We start from the raw sequence: 18,025 nt of genomic DNA on the forward strand, positions 1-18,025 counted from the left end.
GAAGAGAGAGAGAGAGAGAGAGAGAGAAAGACAGACAGAGAAAGAAAGGGGGCATGGAGAGAGAAAGAAAGAAGGGGGCAGGGTTAAAGAAAGAAAGAAAAAAATGGGGCACGGAGAGAGAAAGAAAGAAAGGGGCAGGGTGAAACAAAGAAAGAAATGGAGCACGAAGAGAGAGAGAGAAAGACAGACATACAGAAAGAAAGGGGGCATGGAGAGAGAGAGAAAGAAGGGGGAAGTCTGATCGGTCGGGATACACCCTGAAGCAGCATATATTTGTGAAACGCTGGCCATTGTCGGTGTACCGATCAGTGAATTTTTCTTCTATCACTTAATTTTCATTAGCGAAGTAGAATACAGCATAAGTCTTTTACACACATTGAAGGTTTTTTGCCAGTGACGTGACCGCTCGACCACTTCTTTGAAAAACCATTTGGTTGAAGTGGGAGGGCCCTTTCTGAGGCTTTTTCCTTCATTTTTTTGATTGAATTTATAGCCTATGCTGTTCTCACTTAATATTATTGGACATTATTATCATCATCATTGTTGAAAGTGTTTGTTCTTTTACATATTATGTTTTCATCAAATCTGGGTTAGCAGTGGCTACATATGCTAGGTACGCCACTGGTACTATGGTTACAGAAATGCCAATCTAATTCAATGAGTTCAGCAGTGCATGGCCATATGAGGAGTCCCTGATTTTCAGTAAAAAAAACCTAAGGAAATTTCAGTGAAAGTCTATGGTAAGACTGCTCAGTAAAGCTATTACCAGCATAGTGAAAACCCGGTCTCAACATAAACTGCTTAGAACACTTTAGTAAAAGGTCCATAGTTTTCAGCTGAAAATCCCACCTATATGTCTGAATTAAGGTTATACAAAATTTAGGTCTGCCCTTCATTTGCCTACTATAGATTGACAATCCACCTGATATTCAGATCGTGAGAGATAGCAGGCTATCTCCTGTTGTCTATGGCAAAACCAAAAGTTTAATGCCAGTACCATATCTGGTGACTGGCATTGAATTTCTGTTTTGTTTTTTGGCTGGATAAGACATAGCTGGCTAAGCTGATATTCATCGACTGGCTGGCTAATTCATAGCAGCCAAAGATAGGCACCTACAAAGTGCTTTATAGGTGGATCTATCTGACTGCTGAACTAAGCCAGCCAGCCAATGAATATTGGTGGTGACCGGCTATGTCAGCGTACTGGTTTATTTACTTTTCCTAATCCCAAAAATTGCCGTTATAAAAAATATTTTGATAGATCTTTGGCTTATCAAGCAGGCAAAGTTCAAGTATGGTTAGATGACCTGATTCAACAATCTGCATTTTATAGCACCTTTAGAAAATTGATTAAGACCTATTTGTTCAAAAAATTTGTTACTTAATTGATGACTATGTCATAGTTTCTTATTGTATTTTTCACTATTGAAATATTGCACTGTTTTTCTGTGTGCTTTGTATCATCACTGGAATGTCCAGTCCTCTTTATTCTGTGAACTGCCTAGAACTTTTTGGGTGTTGGTGGTATAGAAAAATAAAGTTATTATTATTATTATAACTGGTCACCAGACTATACCACTGAATGGGATATTCAGCAGGAGACAGCCAATAATCTCCCCCTGAATACGACTACGTGCTATCTAGCCAGCCAGAAGCTGTTCCCAGCTGGCTAAATAGTGTTGAACAATATAGCTAAGCTCATTTTCTCATCCTATCCCTAGCTCAGAACCTATGGCCTGGTTGCCCTGAGCAGGCCTGCTCTTACTATTGGAAGCTAAGAAACATTGAGCCTGGCTAGTACCTGGATGGGAGACCCCCCCTAAGAATACCAGGTGCTGTAGGCTGAGGGACTCTATGTTGGGCAGCAGCAGCGTAGTGAAACCACATGCTGCACAGGAGAAGGCAATGGCAAATCACTCCTGTATTCTGCCATGAAACATCACAGGGTGGATCCCTCACTGTGTACGTTGCTATGAGTCAATGACATGAACCATCCCTGACTCATATAGGGTGGGACTGGGAGATAATGGGGTGGGAATGGGCAGAACGGGGTGGGTCTAGGGATGTGGATTTTACTAAAGGGTTTCTAGAACAGAATTTTGGTGCCGAGATGTTCCTGTAGAATTGGTGCACATCACATGGCATTAGGTCACCTAAACTGAGGAGCCAAATTATAGAAATGCCGCCATAGTGAAATTTTTGAGCACAGATTTAGGGATTCAGCTCTAGTGCATTTTCAGAGGCCAATTTAGGGGCCTAATTGGGGTTATTTTTTTTATTATTTATATACCACTTATAGCCCAAGTGGTTTTACATTCAGGTACTCAAGCATTTTTTCCTGTCTGTCCTGTTGGGCTCACACTCTAACGTTATCATAATGCCCCAGAAAAAAAGAGGACAGATTGAGATATCTGGGTTTTCCGTACATAGCAGTAAAACCGTGATGTCACAATCCGTCCTCCTTTTTCTGGAGCCATATGATAACTGTAGTCCTAATGCTCAAAGCAACTAACATAAAAACTTTAAAATTTGGCTACTACATAGTAACATAGTAGTTGACGGCAAATAAAGACCCGAATGGTCCATCTAGTCTGCCCAACCTGATTCAATCTTAAAATTTGTTGTTGTTGGGGATTTTTTTTCCTTCTTCTCCTTAGCTATTTCTGGGCAAGAATCCAAAGCTCTGCCTGGTACTGTTCTTAGGTTCCAATCACTGAAGTCTCCGTCAAAGCTCACTCCAGTCCATCTATACCTCCCAGTCATTGAGGCCCTCCCCAGCCCATCCTCCCCCAAACGGTCATATAAAGACACAGACCATGCAAGTCTACCCAGTACTGGCCTTAGTTCAATATTTAATATTATTTTCTGATTCTAGATCCTGTGTTCGTCCCTGCTTTTTTGAACTCCGTCACCATTTTCCTCTCCACCACCTCTCTCGGGAGCGCATTTCAGGCATCTACCACCCTCTCCATAAAGAAGAATTTCCTTACCTTGAGTCTCCCACCCCTCAACCTCAAATTATGTCTCCTTTCTCTGAGATTCCAGCATTTGTTATTTATTTTTCATAACTCTTAATCATGCTACCTTTAGCACAGCGAATAGTAATAAAAATAAGTCAGTACTTCCATCTTACTACTTTGCTACAGGCTAATAGAACAATAAAGATGATGAAATCACATTTTCTGAGTGTAAAACAGGGATCGGGAGAGGGCAAAGAGGGAGATAATGTTTCTATGTGCAATTTATTTATGATTAGCTGAATTCCTTTAATGAAAACATAAACTTCAAAAAACTTGTGCTCTTATATAGAAAATAAAATAATCAAAAAACACTTTGCAGCTGTGAATTTTAATCCTCCCCACCCACACCCATTAAACAAATTCTGTTTTTTTAATTCAATATAGAACATTAATATCCCATTCACAGAGCTCCCTCTGCTGATGGAAAAAGAGATCCATCTAGCAGTACTGGACAGAGGTCCTGCTGCATAAAAAGTACATTATCCTTTCATATCAGAAGAATAATTTCCCTGATGGAGGTAAGCAATTCTAAGGAAGTTAAAGAGCAAGACAATCAAATAAGCAGTGAAAAAGCATATGCTACCAGGGAAAATGAAGCAAGAGCAAATTTTTTTTTTTTAAAAAAAAATCAATTTCTTGTGAATATAGCTGAAATAAGCAATTCTGAATAACAGATATAAGCTATTCAGATCTAACATGCAGTTTTGCATTACATTACATTAGTGATTTCTATTCCGCCATTACCTTGCTGTTCAAGACAAATTACATATGAGTTGTCAGGATATTTAGGAGTATATTAGGAGTTGTCTGGACATTTTATCAGGTCAGATGACATTTATACCCCCTTTTATTAAACTGCGCCAGCAGTTTTTAGCGCAGGGAGCCGCGCTCAGTGGCTCACACAGCTCCCAATGCTCATAGGAATTCAATGAGAGTCGGGAGCAGCGCAGGCCATTCAGCGCAGTTCCCTGCATTAAAAACTGCTAGCACAGTTTAATAAAAGGAGGCCTTAATGTGAGCAAATGCAAAGTGATGCGTGTGGGAAAGAGGAACCAAAAAGCACAGTTACTTATCGTAACAGCTGTTGTCCAGGGACAGCAGGCAGATATTCTCAACAGTGGGTGATGTCACCGATGGAGCCCCGCAGCGGACAGCCTCGAAAGCAGACTTGCTTGAAGATCTTTGTAAGAGCTTCCGAGTGCTGCACTGCACATGCGCGAGTGCCTTCCCGCCCGAGTTAGGGCGCGCGTCTCCTGTGAGGAACCTCAGTTCAGATACCTAGCTAAGAAGCCAACCAGGGGAGGAGGGTGGGTTGTGAGAATATCTGCCTGCTGTCCCTGGATAACAACTGTTACAGTAAGTAACTATGCTTTATCCCAGGACAAGCAGGCAGCATATTCTCAACAGTGGGTGACCTCCAAGCTAAGCATAATGGGATGGAGGGAGAGTTGGCAAGTTAAGAAAAAATATTTTGCAAAATAGATTGGCAAAATGGCCATCCCTTCTGGAGAAAGTATCCAGACAGTAATGAGAGGTGAATGTATGAACCGAGGACCAAGTGTCAGCCAAGCAGATTTCCTCAATAGGAGTTGATCTGATGAAAGCTACAGACGCCGCCATAGCTCTAACTCTGTGGCCTGTGACTCGACCCTGCAGAGGGAGACCAGCCTGAGCATAGCAGAAAGAGATGCAAGCAGCCATCCAGTTGGAGATGGTTTGCTTCGAGACAGGATGCCCCAACTTATTTGGATTGAAGGAGATGAAAAGTTGTGGGGCTGTTCTGTGAGGTTGAGTGCATTGCAAGTAGAAAGCCAAGGCACGCCGGCAGTCCAAAGCATGGAGCACCACTTCTCCAGGATGAGAATGAGGCTTTGGAAAATATACTGGAAGAACAATAGATTGATTGATGTGAAATTCTGAAACAACTTTAGGTAAGAATTTTGTATGAGTACGGAGGACCACCTTGTCATGGTGGAAAACTGTGAAAGGTGGATCCGCAACCAAAGCTTGTAACTCACTGACTATTCGAACAGACGTGAGGGCAATCAGGAAAACTACTTTCCAAGTAAGGTACTTGAGATGAGCCTTATCAATTGGTTCAAAGGGAGGTTTCATCAATTGAGCCAAGACAACATTGAGATCCCAGACCACTGGGGGTGATTTAAGTGGTGGATGAACATTAAAAAGTCCTTTCATAAAGCAGGAAACCACAGAATGTGCAGACAGAGGTTTACCATCAAGAGGCTGATGAAAAGCACTGAGATGGACTCGGATAGATGTAGACTGAAGTCCAGATTGTGATAAGTGAAGTAAATAATCCAAAACAGAAGCCAAGGAGGTAGACATTGGCTCCATATGGCAAGTGGAACACCAAGCAGAAAATCTAGTTCATTTCTGTCCGTAACACTGCCAAGTGGACGGCTTTCTGGAAGCGACCAAAATATCTTGTACAGACTGATGGAACTGTAGAGAGTCTGTTAGGTTGAAAGGTACCAAGCTGTTAATGTAGAGACTGCAGGTTGGGATGTAGCAAGGATCCTGTAAGCAGAGAGGGAAAAACCTGTAGAAGCAGAGGCTCCCTGGTGCTGAGTTGAAGTAGAAGGGAGTACCATGGTTGTCTGGGCCACCGAGGAGCTATCAGAATCATGGTGGCATGTGCTGTCTTGAGTTTGACAAGAGTCTTGAGAATCAGAGGGAATGGAGGGAAGGCATAGAGAAAATGACCCGTCCAATCCAGGAGAAAAGCATCTGCCTCGAGATGCTGGGGAGAGTATATTCGAGAGCAGAACTGAGGCAGCTTGTTGTTGAGGGGAGACGCAAAGAGGTCTATCTGAGGGGTCCTCCATTGAGCAAACACCTGATGTAGAGGCGAGGAATTGAGTGTCCATTCGTGAGATTTCAGAAGACGACTCAATTTGTCTGCCAGACAGTTGTGCTAACCTTGAATATATGCAGCTCTGATAAAGATGTTCTGATGGATTGCCCAATCCCACAGCTTCAGAGCTTCTTGACAAAGGGAGTGAGATCCCGTACCTCCCTGTTTGTTGACATAGTACATGGCGACTTGGTTGTCTGTCCAGACAAGGACTATGTTGTCATGAAGAAGGTGTTGAAAAGCTTTGAAAATTGCTCTGAGTTCCAACAGATTTATATGACAAAGACAGTCCGCAGGAGTCCAATGACCTTGGGTATGGAGTCCGTCGAGATGGGCTCACCATGTGTAGGTTGATGAGTCTGTTGTGAGAACCATCTGATGAGGGAAATTGTGGTACAGCAAACCTCTGGAAAGATTGGAAGAGAGCATCCACCAGTGGAGAGACTGCTTCAACAAAGGAGTTACTGTAATTTGTTGAGAAAGCGGGTCGGTAGCTTGTTGCCACTGAGATGCCAGGGTCCACTGAGGTATGAGAAAGGTGAAGTCTGGCAAAAGGAATCGCATGAACTGTAGAAGCCATGTGACCGAGCAGAACCATCTTTTGTCTTGCTGAAATTGATGTGAGATGAGACACTTGATGGCAAAGGCGAATGAGGGTATCCCGATGTGGTGGAGGTAGAAATGCTCTGAGCTGGACAGTGTCTAGAGTGGCCCCAATGAATTGGAGAGACTGAAATGGGGTCAGCTGGGATTTTGGAAAGTTGACTTCGAACCCCAGACTTTGGAGGAACATAATAGTCTGTTGGGTTGCTGCAATAACCCCTTGTTGAGAGGGGGCCTAGATAAGCCAGTCATCCAAATATGGAAAAACTTGGAGACCCTGGGCATGGAGGGCTGCAGCCACCACCACCAACACCAGACATTTCGTGAAGACTCTGGGAGATGATGCGAGTCCGAAAGGAAGAACTCTGTATTGTAGATGAAGATTCCCCACCCTGAATCGAAGATATTTGCGAGAGGCTGGATGAATTGGGATATGAAAGTAAGCCTTTTTGAGATCCAGAGAGCATAGCCAATCTTCCTGATCCATCAGGGAATATAAGGTTGGTAAAGATAGCATCCGAAACTTCTCTTTGACTAGAAATTTGTTGAGGGCTCTGAGGTCCAGAATGGGTCGCAAATCCCCCATCTTCTTTGGGACTAGAAAATAACGGGAATAAAAGCCCATGTCCCGTTGGTTCAGAAGAACCTCCTTGACAGCTCAAAGGTGAAGAGCCTGAGCTTCCTGAAGAAGAAAGGGAAATTGCGACGAATTGGAAGGACACTCTCTTGGAGGGCGATCTGGAGGCACCTGAAGAAAGTGAAGTGAGTATCCCTCCTGAAGGATGGTGAGAACCCAGAGATCTGAAGTGTTTTCTCCCACTGGTGATAAAATTGGTGAAGACGACCTCCTATGGGCAGAAGAGAATTTTGATGCAGGGAGGTTGGCATGCTTAGATTGGGAATGTCAAAAAGACTGAGCTGGTTTAGTCGCAACAGGAGTCTGAGCCTTCTGCTGTCGTTGTTGTGGAGGACTTCCAGGCGGAGGCCTGGAGAAAGCTGGTGTCGTTTTTTGGGGATAACGACGCGATGGTTGCTTGTATGGCCGAGCAGAAGGAGTCTTAGGCTTCGGCCGAATCAAGGAAACAAAAGAGCACTCATGTTCAGAGAGGCGCTTTGTAGCAGCTTCAATAGAATCATCAAAGAGTTCATTACCCTAGCAAGGCAAGTTCGCTAGACGGTCCTGCAGATTGGGATCCATATCAACAATGTGGAGCCAGGTGAGACGGCGCATGGCTACTGCAAAGGCAGAAACTCTAGAAGAGAGCTCAAAAGCATCGTATGTGGCTTGTAACATGAAGAGTCGAAGTTGAGACAGAGTTCTGATGATCTGTTTAAATTCAGAAAGACTTTGTTCCTCCAGAGCCGGATAGAACTTAGGCATCAATTTGAGGAAATGGTTAAAATAAGCAGTGAAAATGTAGTTATAATTGAGAATTCTGTTAGCCATCATGGAATTCTGTTATAACCTACAGCCAAACTTGTCCATTGTATGGCCCTCTCTGCCTGGAGGGACCGCAGCGTAAAGCTTAGATGGATGAGCTTTCTTTAAAGAAAATTCCACAACTAAAGACTGGTGAGACAATTGAGATTTCTTGAAGCCTTTGCAAGGTACTGTGCGATACCTAGATTCCAGCTTGGATGGAATGTCTGTAATGGAATAAGGAGTTTCCATATTCCTTTAAAAAGTTTGCTTCAATACTGGAGTCATAGGAAGCCTCAAGGTCTCCTTGGGTGGATGAGGCAGCTCCATGTCGGCAAAGTATTCAGGTATATATTTGGAATCAGAGTGAAGATCCAGTTGAAGAGCTTGTACCATGTCGAAGACGAACCTGGCAAAAAAGGCAGACTTTGAGGTTGAGGCACCTTCCGAAGAAGGAGTGCGAGACCGAGGAACTACTGAGTAGGACGGAGAAGCCTCTCTGGAATACTGAGACAAAGGTTCAGAGGCCAGGCGCATAGTGATTGAGGAAGCTGCACTACCTGTGTGAGGCGGAGTTAGTGAGTGTTTGCGCTTCAAAACCCTCGATGGTGAGGTCCCCGGGGTTTGAGGAACAGAGTGGGTCGAAGTAGAAGGAGAAGACTCCCTCAGAGGCAGTCTCGATGGAGCAGTCCTCGACCTCGATGGACTTCGAGGTGAAGCAGCCGGTGTAATAGCTTTGGAAAAAGTCTCAGTAGCCTTGGATAAACGAGGCATAGAAGTCTCAGTATCCAGAGAAGGCGAAGGTTTCTGTGGCAGAGATGTCTCATGAGGAAGCTTGAAAGCGAGATGCCTCGAATGCCTCGAGCGATGCTTCGATCAAGGTGGAGGAGACAGTGTCCGAGGAGTAGGTGAAGAGTCACTGGATGAGAACCGGCGAAGCTTCCAAGGCTTGCCTCGAGGTGCTGTGACAGGAGCCCCAGACTGCTGCTCAGGCTGGCTCGAAGGAAGCAGGGTCGAGGACGGAAGGAGTTGAGCCATGACCGAGGAAATCTGAGTGGTCAGAATAGCTTTTAACATGTCCTTGAACATAGGCACCGAGACAAAGGGATCAGGTATCAAAGGTGCAGCAGTGTGCTCCAAGGAGGGTGACCTTGAGGATGAGTATTCCCGATGCTTGGAGGCACGCTTAGCTGGAGGTCTCGAAGAGGCTGGCAGGATCACGGATACGGCCTGGGATGGCTGAGACTCTGGAGGCTTCTTAGGAATGGTACTTGAAGGAGAGACAGGAGACTTACCTGTCGAGGATGACTTCAGAGGAGCTGCCGGCGAGGCCTTCGAGACCGAAGATGTCGAGATCGAGGCCTTAGTGGAGGCAGAAGCTGACGTCGAGGTCGAGGACTTAGATGTTGAGGCCGTCCCCGAAGACGAGGTTGAAACCTTCTCAGGCGGTTGGTCCATAGTGCCAAAAAGTTGGAGAAACTTGGCACAGCGTTGACAAAAGACCCGAGGTTGAAGGGTAGTACAGCGCAAGCAAGTGTCGGGGCAATGTTCAGGACCCAAAAAAACAATACACCTAGGCCAAAAGGCCGCTGACCGGAAAGAAAAAACAAAAAACTGAATAAACTCTTTTTTTTTTTTTGAAGAACAAATGGAAATGCGAGCACAGTGACTTAATAATAAAATAATAAAAAGCTGCGGTGAGAGAAGGCAACGAAGGCTGCAGAGCTGAAAAGAAGAGGACTTCTCAGCTACGCGGAAAACGTTGAACTGAGGTTCCTCATAGGAGATGCACGCCCTAACTCGGGCGGGAAGACACTTGCGCATGCACAGTGCAGCACTTGGAAGCTCATACAATGATCTTCAAGCAAGTCTGCTTTTGAGGCTGTCCACTGCGGGGCTCCGTTGGTGACATCACCCACTGTTGAGAATATGCTGCCTGCTTGTCCTGGGATAACTATAGCTATGCGTATCTACAAGAAAGGTGATATTGTGGACATCAAGGGTATGGTTACAATTCAAAAAGGCATGCCCCCCATAAATGTTCTATGTTAGGAGTCACTGCCCAGGAAAAGCATCTAGGTGTCATTGTTGAGGATATGTTGAAACCCTCAGCTCAATGTGCGGCAGTTACTAAGAAAGCAAATAGAATATTAGGAATTATCAGGAAAGAAATGATAAACAAAGATGAAAATGTTAGAATGCCTTTGTATCCCTGTATTGTATGGCCGCACATGTGTGCAGTTCTGGTCGCCATATCTCAAAAAAGATATAGCGGAATTAGAAAAGGTACAGAGAAGGGTGACAAAAATTATAAAAGGGATGGGACAATTTCCCTGTGAGGAAAGGCTAAAGCGGCTAGGGCTTTTCAGCTTGGAGAAGAGATGGCTCAGGGGTGATATGATAGAGGTCTATAAAATAATGAGTGGAGTAGAAAGAGTAGATGTGAATCGCTTGTTCACTCTTTCCCAAAATACTAGGACTAGGGGACATGCGATGAAGCTACTAAGTAGTAGATTTACAACAAACTGGATAAAATATTTCTTCATATAACGTGTAATTAAACTCTGGAATTCATTGCCAGAGAATGTAGTGAAATCAGTTAGCTTAGCGGGGTTTAAAAAAGGTTTGGATAATTTCCTAAAAGAGAAGTCCATAGGCCATTATTGAGGCTGTTAATTTGGACTTAAAAAACAGTACAGTGGTACCTCGGTTTACGAGTGCACCGGTTTGAGAGTGTTTTCCAAGACGAGCAAAACATTCGCAAATTTGGTGCCTCGTAAACCGAGCTTGCCTCGCTGTACGAGCGCCCCCCCCCCCCCGCGAACCGGCCCCCCCCCCCCCCCCCCGTGATCCGGCACCCCCCCCCCACCGCCATCGGGCACCCCCTGCCACCACTTGAGATCCCCCAACCCACCCGAACCCTCTTCTTACTTCCAGTGTAGCTTCCGCATCGGCACCAGCATGTTCTGTGCTTGAAAATCTGCTTCCTGTGCCGGGCCTTGAGCATGTGCGCATGCTCAAGGCCCGGCACAGGAAGCAGATTTTCGGGCACAGGACATGCTGATGCCGGCGATGCCGATGCGGAGGCTACACTGGAAGTAAGAAGAGGGTTCGGGTGGGTTGGGGGATCTCAGGTGGCAGCGGGGGGGGGGGGTGCCGGTGGCGGAGGGGGGGTGCATGATGGCGGCGGGGGGTGCCGGATCGCAAGGGGGAGGGTGCCCGTTCGTGGGGGGGGCCTTTGGGGGGAGCAATGCCGGTTCTCGTGGGGGGGAGCAGCGCTGCTGGCCTCGGGGGGGGGGAAGATTTGGGGTGGGAACATATCAAAGCAAGTTTCCCTTACTTCCTATGGGGAAACTTGCTTTGATATACGAGCATTTTGGATTACGAATATGCTCCTGGAACAGATTATGCTCGTAATCCAAGGTACCACTGTATGTGGAAAGCAATAATGTTGCTTTGTAAACAACACAGCATTTCAGTATAAAACCAAACATTTTGTTCTATCTCTAGTTATCTAGCATTACCTTCTGCAAATTCCACTCTGGATAATCACTGGTTCCATCATGTCCGATTCTTATCTTATATATCTTCCCCACATTTTTCATTTTGATCTAATTGAAAAATAATTGAAAATGAACTAGTTAAAACAAGCATGGTATCTACATGGAATAAATATGTAAGCCTCAAATTCTCAATTTCTGATATTTGAATAAAATCTCATTGTTTTATTAAAGCATAACAGAGAACGGTGTCAGAACAGGATGATATTTGGAATACACACTTAGCTAAGACCTTAGAGAAAATGGCACCACTAAAAAAGGTCTAATGCCTAGGGTTACCAGATTTCACGTTAGTAAAATCTGGACTCCCCTAGACCCGCCCCCAGGCCCGCCCAGTTTCACCCATCCCTGCCCCATTACGCCCCAGCTCTGCCCTCAGCTTCGTTCCCTGCCCCACTCCCCGCTGCCTATTCATCGGGCAGGAAGGCATTCGCACATGCACAGATGCCCCCTCCTGACGCGATTTCTTTTCAAAACCTGAACAAAGTGCCAGGGTTTTGAAAAGCCGTTTGGACCCACAGTAGGACATGTCCGGGGAAATCCACACTTCTGATAACCTTACTTATGCCCCATTCATAAATGCTCACTTTGGTTTTCTCCAGAACTTCAGACCCTTAAGCGCAAAGGATGGAAATTGGAAAGGAGATGGCAAAAATTCTGCCCAGAGTTGTGTAAAGCAGTGATGATTTGTCATCAATTCTTGTACGGCATTATACCTGAATTATTTAAGAGCAACATGACTAATTATCTACCGATTATCACTGCGCTCTGATAATTTAACCCTATTAAAGCCAAATGTAAATCCAAAATATGTTGAGACTGGCGCAATGACTTTCTGTTGTGCAAGGATTAAATTGTGGAACTCACTTGTGAGTTAATTATGGAAATGTGGTGAAAAAGGCAAATTTAGGAAACTACTTAAAACACAATTGTTTTAGATGCCTTCTTCTAGATATTGACTCTTTATGACTGCTGACTTTTGAGAACTTTTTCATAATTGTTTATATAAGCCTCTTTTGGCTATTGTCTTCCTAATGCTCATTTTCCTGAGGATTATTTGATTATGTTTGCCTGGTTTTATTTTGTTTATGTGTAAACCATTTAGGTTTTAAACGGTATAGAAATTTTAAAAATAAATAAATTGTAGGAGGTACATGACAAAGTACCACCAAGGCTTAACAGCAGTCAAAAAACAATGTTTTCCTCGATACATTGAACAGGCTCCCAGTTCAACCAACCAACTGCTCAGCATAGTAACTAGCCAACTGCAACCCCCACATCAAGCCCAGCCTGCCCAGGCAAAACTGAACTGTGACAATTTTGCTGCATCCTTTCCCAACAAAATTAAAAGTCTCTGCCAGGATTTACAGGCACCCAGAGTCCAATCAGATTACCAGGAGCTCACAAACTCACCCCCTCCTGACATGTACATATGGGACTCTTAACCCAATATCTAAGGAGGGTCTTGACAAACTCCTAAGAGACCTGTGACCAGTTACCTGCTCCCTCAATCCTTCTCCTTCAAAGATAGTATAGCAGGCAAGTAGAGGCCTCATAGAAGGTAAAAGTGTAAACTCTACTCTTTGAAATTGGCGACTAATAACAACATTAAAAAGGGCACTGGTGCATGGTTTGCTAAAGAACAACCTTGATCAGGACAAACTGGAAAGTTATTGGCCAGTATCTAATATTCTATACAGTGCTCTGCGATTTGTGGTCCCGCTCATTCGTGGTATTTTCCGACCGTGAATGACCGAGCAGGAGAGGGCAACCGGAGTGCCGGCGAGTGATGGAAATCACTGGCTGTAAGCTCCGACCGCCTCTTCCTGTACTAAAGTCGGGCCTCACCAATGACAAGCTGCGTGTCAAAGCTCCTACCCTACCCTAGTTAAGAATTTTCAAATACCACTCTAACTTAATATACAACTTCTTTAAATTAGTCCCCTTATTTTCTTACTCCTGCTCCACTATCTTTATCTAACTATATACTCCATCTTTGCCTACACCCCATGCTATCTATGAGCATCAGAACTATTACTGCCGTGGCCTGCACTAAAAATCGCGCTATGGTTTTGTAAAAATGTATTGTATTGACATTGTAATATAACTCATAGCATACTATGTCATACTTTGACTGTAATTTGAATATTTTTACTGCTGGAGAGAGAGAGAGAGAGAGAGAGAGAGAGATAATGGTTACTGCAGATGGAGAGACTAGATTGGCCATTTGGCCTTTATCTGCCATCATGTTTCCATGTTTGACTTATTTTTACTGTACACTGCTTTGAATGAATTCCTTCAAAAAGATAGTAAATAAATACTAATAAATAAATGATAGGAGATCTTTAGATTGTAAACTGATCATACATTTGATTGATGGGCGGGTTAGTAAATTCCTGACTAAACTTGGAGCTTGAAGAGTTATGCTCAATCTGTTTCATTGTTGAAAAGTAGTACTCATACAATATATAGAAGAGTCTGTCAAGGATCGACCTATGATCCCATTAGGACATGCCTTTTTCCCCCCACGGTATGGCTCGAAAGGGTCCAGAGAAGAGCGACTAAAATGGTTAAGGGGCTGGAGGAGTTGCCGTACAGTGAGAGATTAGAGAAACTGGGCCTCTTCTCCCTTGAAAAGAGGAGACTGAGAGGGGACATGATCGAAACATTCAAGATAGTGAAGGTAATAGAATTAGTAGATAGAGACAGGTTGTTCACCCTCTCTAAGGTAGAGAGAATGAGAGGGCACTCACTAAAGCTAAAAGGGGATAGATTCCGTACAAACATAAGGAAGTTCTTCACCCAGAGAGTGGTGGAAAACTGGAACGCTCTTCCGGAGGCTGTTATAGGGGAAAACACCCTCCAGGGATTCAAGATAAAGTTAGACAAGTTCCTGCTGAACCAGAATGTATGCAGGTAAGGTTAATCTCAGTTAGCCAAGCAATGGACTTATGAATCGATTGTCTCATAGGTGTGGAAAATCACTTTAAGTAAACTGCCCTCAGATTCCTGCACTGGTTGATAAATATATAAGTTCAGCTAAGCTAAGCGACAAAGTAAAAAGATAAGTTTTGCTTTTACATACAGCTTTTAAACGAGTGTGGTTCACTTTTATATTGCACCTTGATATTGCACATGAAATATTCACAGCCCGATGAATGAAAACTGCTACACCTGCTGTGAGCTGAACTGATATATTTATCAACAAGCGCAGTAATCTGAGGGCTGTTTACTTAAAGTGATTTTCTACACCTATGAGACAATCGATTCATAAGTCCATTGCTTGGTTTACTGTTTATACTTTTGGGACTTTTTTTGTTATTTTTGTTCGAGTAGTCCCAGTTAGGGCACTGGTCTTTGACCTAAGGGCCACCGCATGAGCGGACTGCTGGGCACGATGACCCAGCAGCAGCAATTCTTATGTTCTTATGAAACAGGTCTATCTTAAGATGTCCTAAGACTTGGACGTGTCTTCATGTTAAATTATTGCTGTTGGATGGCTGCTTTTGGGCCCTTCCTAATCTCACCCAAATCTTGCTTACTACACCCCCCCTCCCCAATATGTAAGCCTTCTTGGTATTTGGATGAAATGCAGTGTTGGACATTTCCCCCTACCTTTCCAAAATTGCTATTTGAATATTTTTGACAGACATTTTGAGGGGCATTTTGAGACATCTATGTGCTTTGAAAATGACCACCATAATCTGAAGAGGCAAAGAGTCATTTAACATTGTCCAGCTTTACCTGAAATCCATCTTCTTGCCCTGGAAGAAATAGTGGCTTCTTATTGTTCTGGTCAAGCATCACTGGCCCTGAAGCTCCTATGTCTCCATATATCCAGAGGGTGGCATTGGCTTGAGTTCCTACTTTTCCTGTCAACACTGTCACCTTCCAGTCATCATCAGAAGGGAAAAGAGTCTCTTCATCCACAGTCTTTCTTGTTTCTTCTGTAAGAGCATTATTTGTTAATCTTGTTTTATTTGCATTTTTTTTTTTAAAATTATGGAAAAAGATAAATAGCCCTCTGACATTCAGTGTAATAAAATATAAGATACAGTATATACAAGTATCTAGTAAAATAGATTTCTACCTTTACTTTTTTATTGAGAGTAAGCAATTGATTTTTTAATTACTCTGAAACAAGGCACTTGGGACAGCTGAGATTTAAATGAAGTGAAAAATGGCATTTTATTTTAATGAATTATTTTTATCAAACTATATATAGACTCTTCTGATATGGCAGATATGAACATGCAATGTAGAATATTTTGGGGAAGACATTCAATATTGTTTATGCAGGCCACATAAATACCTTTCAATTGAAAATAAGCTACATTTTTGGCCAATGGCTATATACATTGGTATATGGCCAAACTTTATCCATCTACAGTAGATACAGGAAGAGCCGGAGATATTGCTAGGCAGGGTCAAAAGCTATGTAATTATCAGCCATATTCGGCAGCTTTCTGAAGAACTTACTTATTTGAGAAGGATATTTATTAAGCTGCAGTAAAATAATATTGCATTAAAAACTACTGATTATATACAAGGGTGTGCCAAAAAGTTCTCAGCCCAACCAAGAAGAGAATGATGTAGATATTGTTCATTTGGTGCTAGATATGGTTAATTCGGTGCCAGGCAAAATGGTAGAAATGATTATAAAAAATAAAATTGTGGAACACATAGACAAGCATGATTTAATTAGACGGAGTCAGCATGGGTTCAGCCGAAGGAGATCTTTCCTCACAAATTTGCTTGACTTCTTTGAAGGTGGGAATAAACATGTGGATAAAGGTAAGCCAGTTGATATAGTATATCTAGATTTTCACCCAAAACTTCCTATACCTACCTGTCTACCACCCCAATAGCCCTTATGGCTTACAGGTGGCACCTATGTGGCAGTACAGTAGGGTTTGGGGAGGGGGACTTCTCAGTGCACGTTTCACCATGAATGCAGTGGTTAGACTGGCTTATTGGCCTGGGTCCTCCTCTCTATGGTTCACTAGCCCACCCCCAGACTACTTAAACCACCTCTGTGTAGCTCTACTAGGATTTTCTATGCCAGATGCTGATATTCTGGAGGCAGATATGTACTTTTTTATTCCAATTTTTATGGAGGTGGGGGGGATCAGTTATCACAGAGAGATTGATATTGCATGTACATCAAATTTTAATAAAACTTGAAACTTGAGTGTATGGGGGTCTATAATTTGTCCCTGCAGTGGTTCTGGTCACTTTGGATATCTTCTGAGCACTTATATCTGTTTTTAAATTGTCTAAGTCACAACGTATAAGTTCCGTCTGTTTTAATTAATTTAACGCTGAGACTATGAGAATCTCTCTAATAATTGTGGAATTTTTTTATGTAATTGTTCTGCTAAAATCATCAGTAAGAGTGGATTTTTAAAAATGTTCTATGACTCTAAAATAGGCATTTTACAACATGTATACAATACAATACAATACAACTTCTTAAATCCCACAATTTTCGCCAGGGAATCATTGTAGTTTACAGCAAGAAGGACTACATTTGTGATTTCAAATTAGAAGTGAGCAGAGTCAACATAGATAGCTCATGGTTTGAAGGAGTAATACATGGGAAGTGTTAGACAGTGGATAAGTACCTTGTTATAAGTACCTTGGTTTGCGAGCATAATTCGAACCGGAAACAAGCTTATAATCCAGAACACTCGTATATCAAAGCAAATTATTGCAGGACGACTAAGTCTAGGTCGGCCCACATCCTGCCTACTTTCCGTCCTAACCTCTCCTTAAAAAACACCCCTTTTCACTCTGGGTATACAGCGGCACTGAAAAGGCCTATGCTGTTTTTAGATATGTCTAAAACCCGTTTCGATTATCGGCACTTGGATGACCTGTCTAGGCTGTCCAAGTACCAATTTAGGTGGGTTTTTAGACATATTTCCATTTCAATTATGAACCCCATAACCTTCGAAGGAGACTACCCCAACTTTGTTGGTTGAGCTTTTTCAATGTCCCCTCGTGTAATGCCCTCTAGCTAGTCTGGTTATCAGGATATCCACTATAAATAGGTATGGGATGAATACACAATGCAATGGAGACTGTACAGATCTAATTTATACATACTCATTATGCATATCCAGAAAAGCAGGCTGGCAAGGGACACTAGGACCAATTTGAGAAATACTATTTTAGAATAGCCTATTTTAGAATAGGCTTGTTTTGGCCTGATTGAAGAAGCATTACTATACAAAATTAAGGCCACCCACAAGCTGAGGACAAGACAACTTGTTAATTTTATTGAACATTTGAGCTCTCTCATACCTTTATACACTTTCCTTGCTTAGTAAAGAAGTATCATCTTCTTTTGGCTCATGGGAGGGACAGACATTTTTATGCATACTTGAATAAATGCTGATTGAAAGCTTAGGGATCCCTGAAGATTGTTTCAGCTGTCCCACAAGGTGAACCCTCATTAGAAATTTCATAAATAAAATACAGCCAGTCAAGTTGTGGTTGCTTGACATTTTATACACTTTTACCACATTGTTAACATTTTGGCCAT

General features: G+C 43.0%; 1 protein-coding gene across 2 annotated transcripts in view; it reads right to left on the reverse strand.

Moving 5' to 3' along the window:
* RP1 (RP1 axonemal microtubule associated) overlaps positions 1-18,025 on the reverse strand; it is a 627,806-nt gene that overhangs the window by 359,565 nt on the left and 250,216 nt on the right. For both annotated transcript variants that reach the window (XM_033933654.1, XM_033933653.1), the window contains exons 18-19: positions 15,223-15,425; positions 11,443-11,529 (exon numbers count right to left, since the gene is read on the reverse strand). In XM_033933654.1, coding sequence (XP_033789545.1) covers positions 11,443-11,529; positions 15,223-15,425 — 290 coding nt within the window. The remainder of the gene's footprint in view (positions 1-11,442; positions 11,530-15,222; positions 15,426-18,025) is intronic.

Source organism: Geotrypetes seraphini, chromosome 2, assembly GCF_902459505.1.
Source record: "Geotrypetes seraphini chromosome 2, aGeoSer1.1, whole genome shotgun sequence".
Lineage (NCBI taxonomy): Eukaryota > Metazoa > Chordata > Amphibia > Gymnophiona > Dermophiidae > Geotrypetes > Geotrypetes seraphini.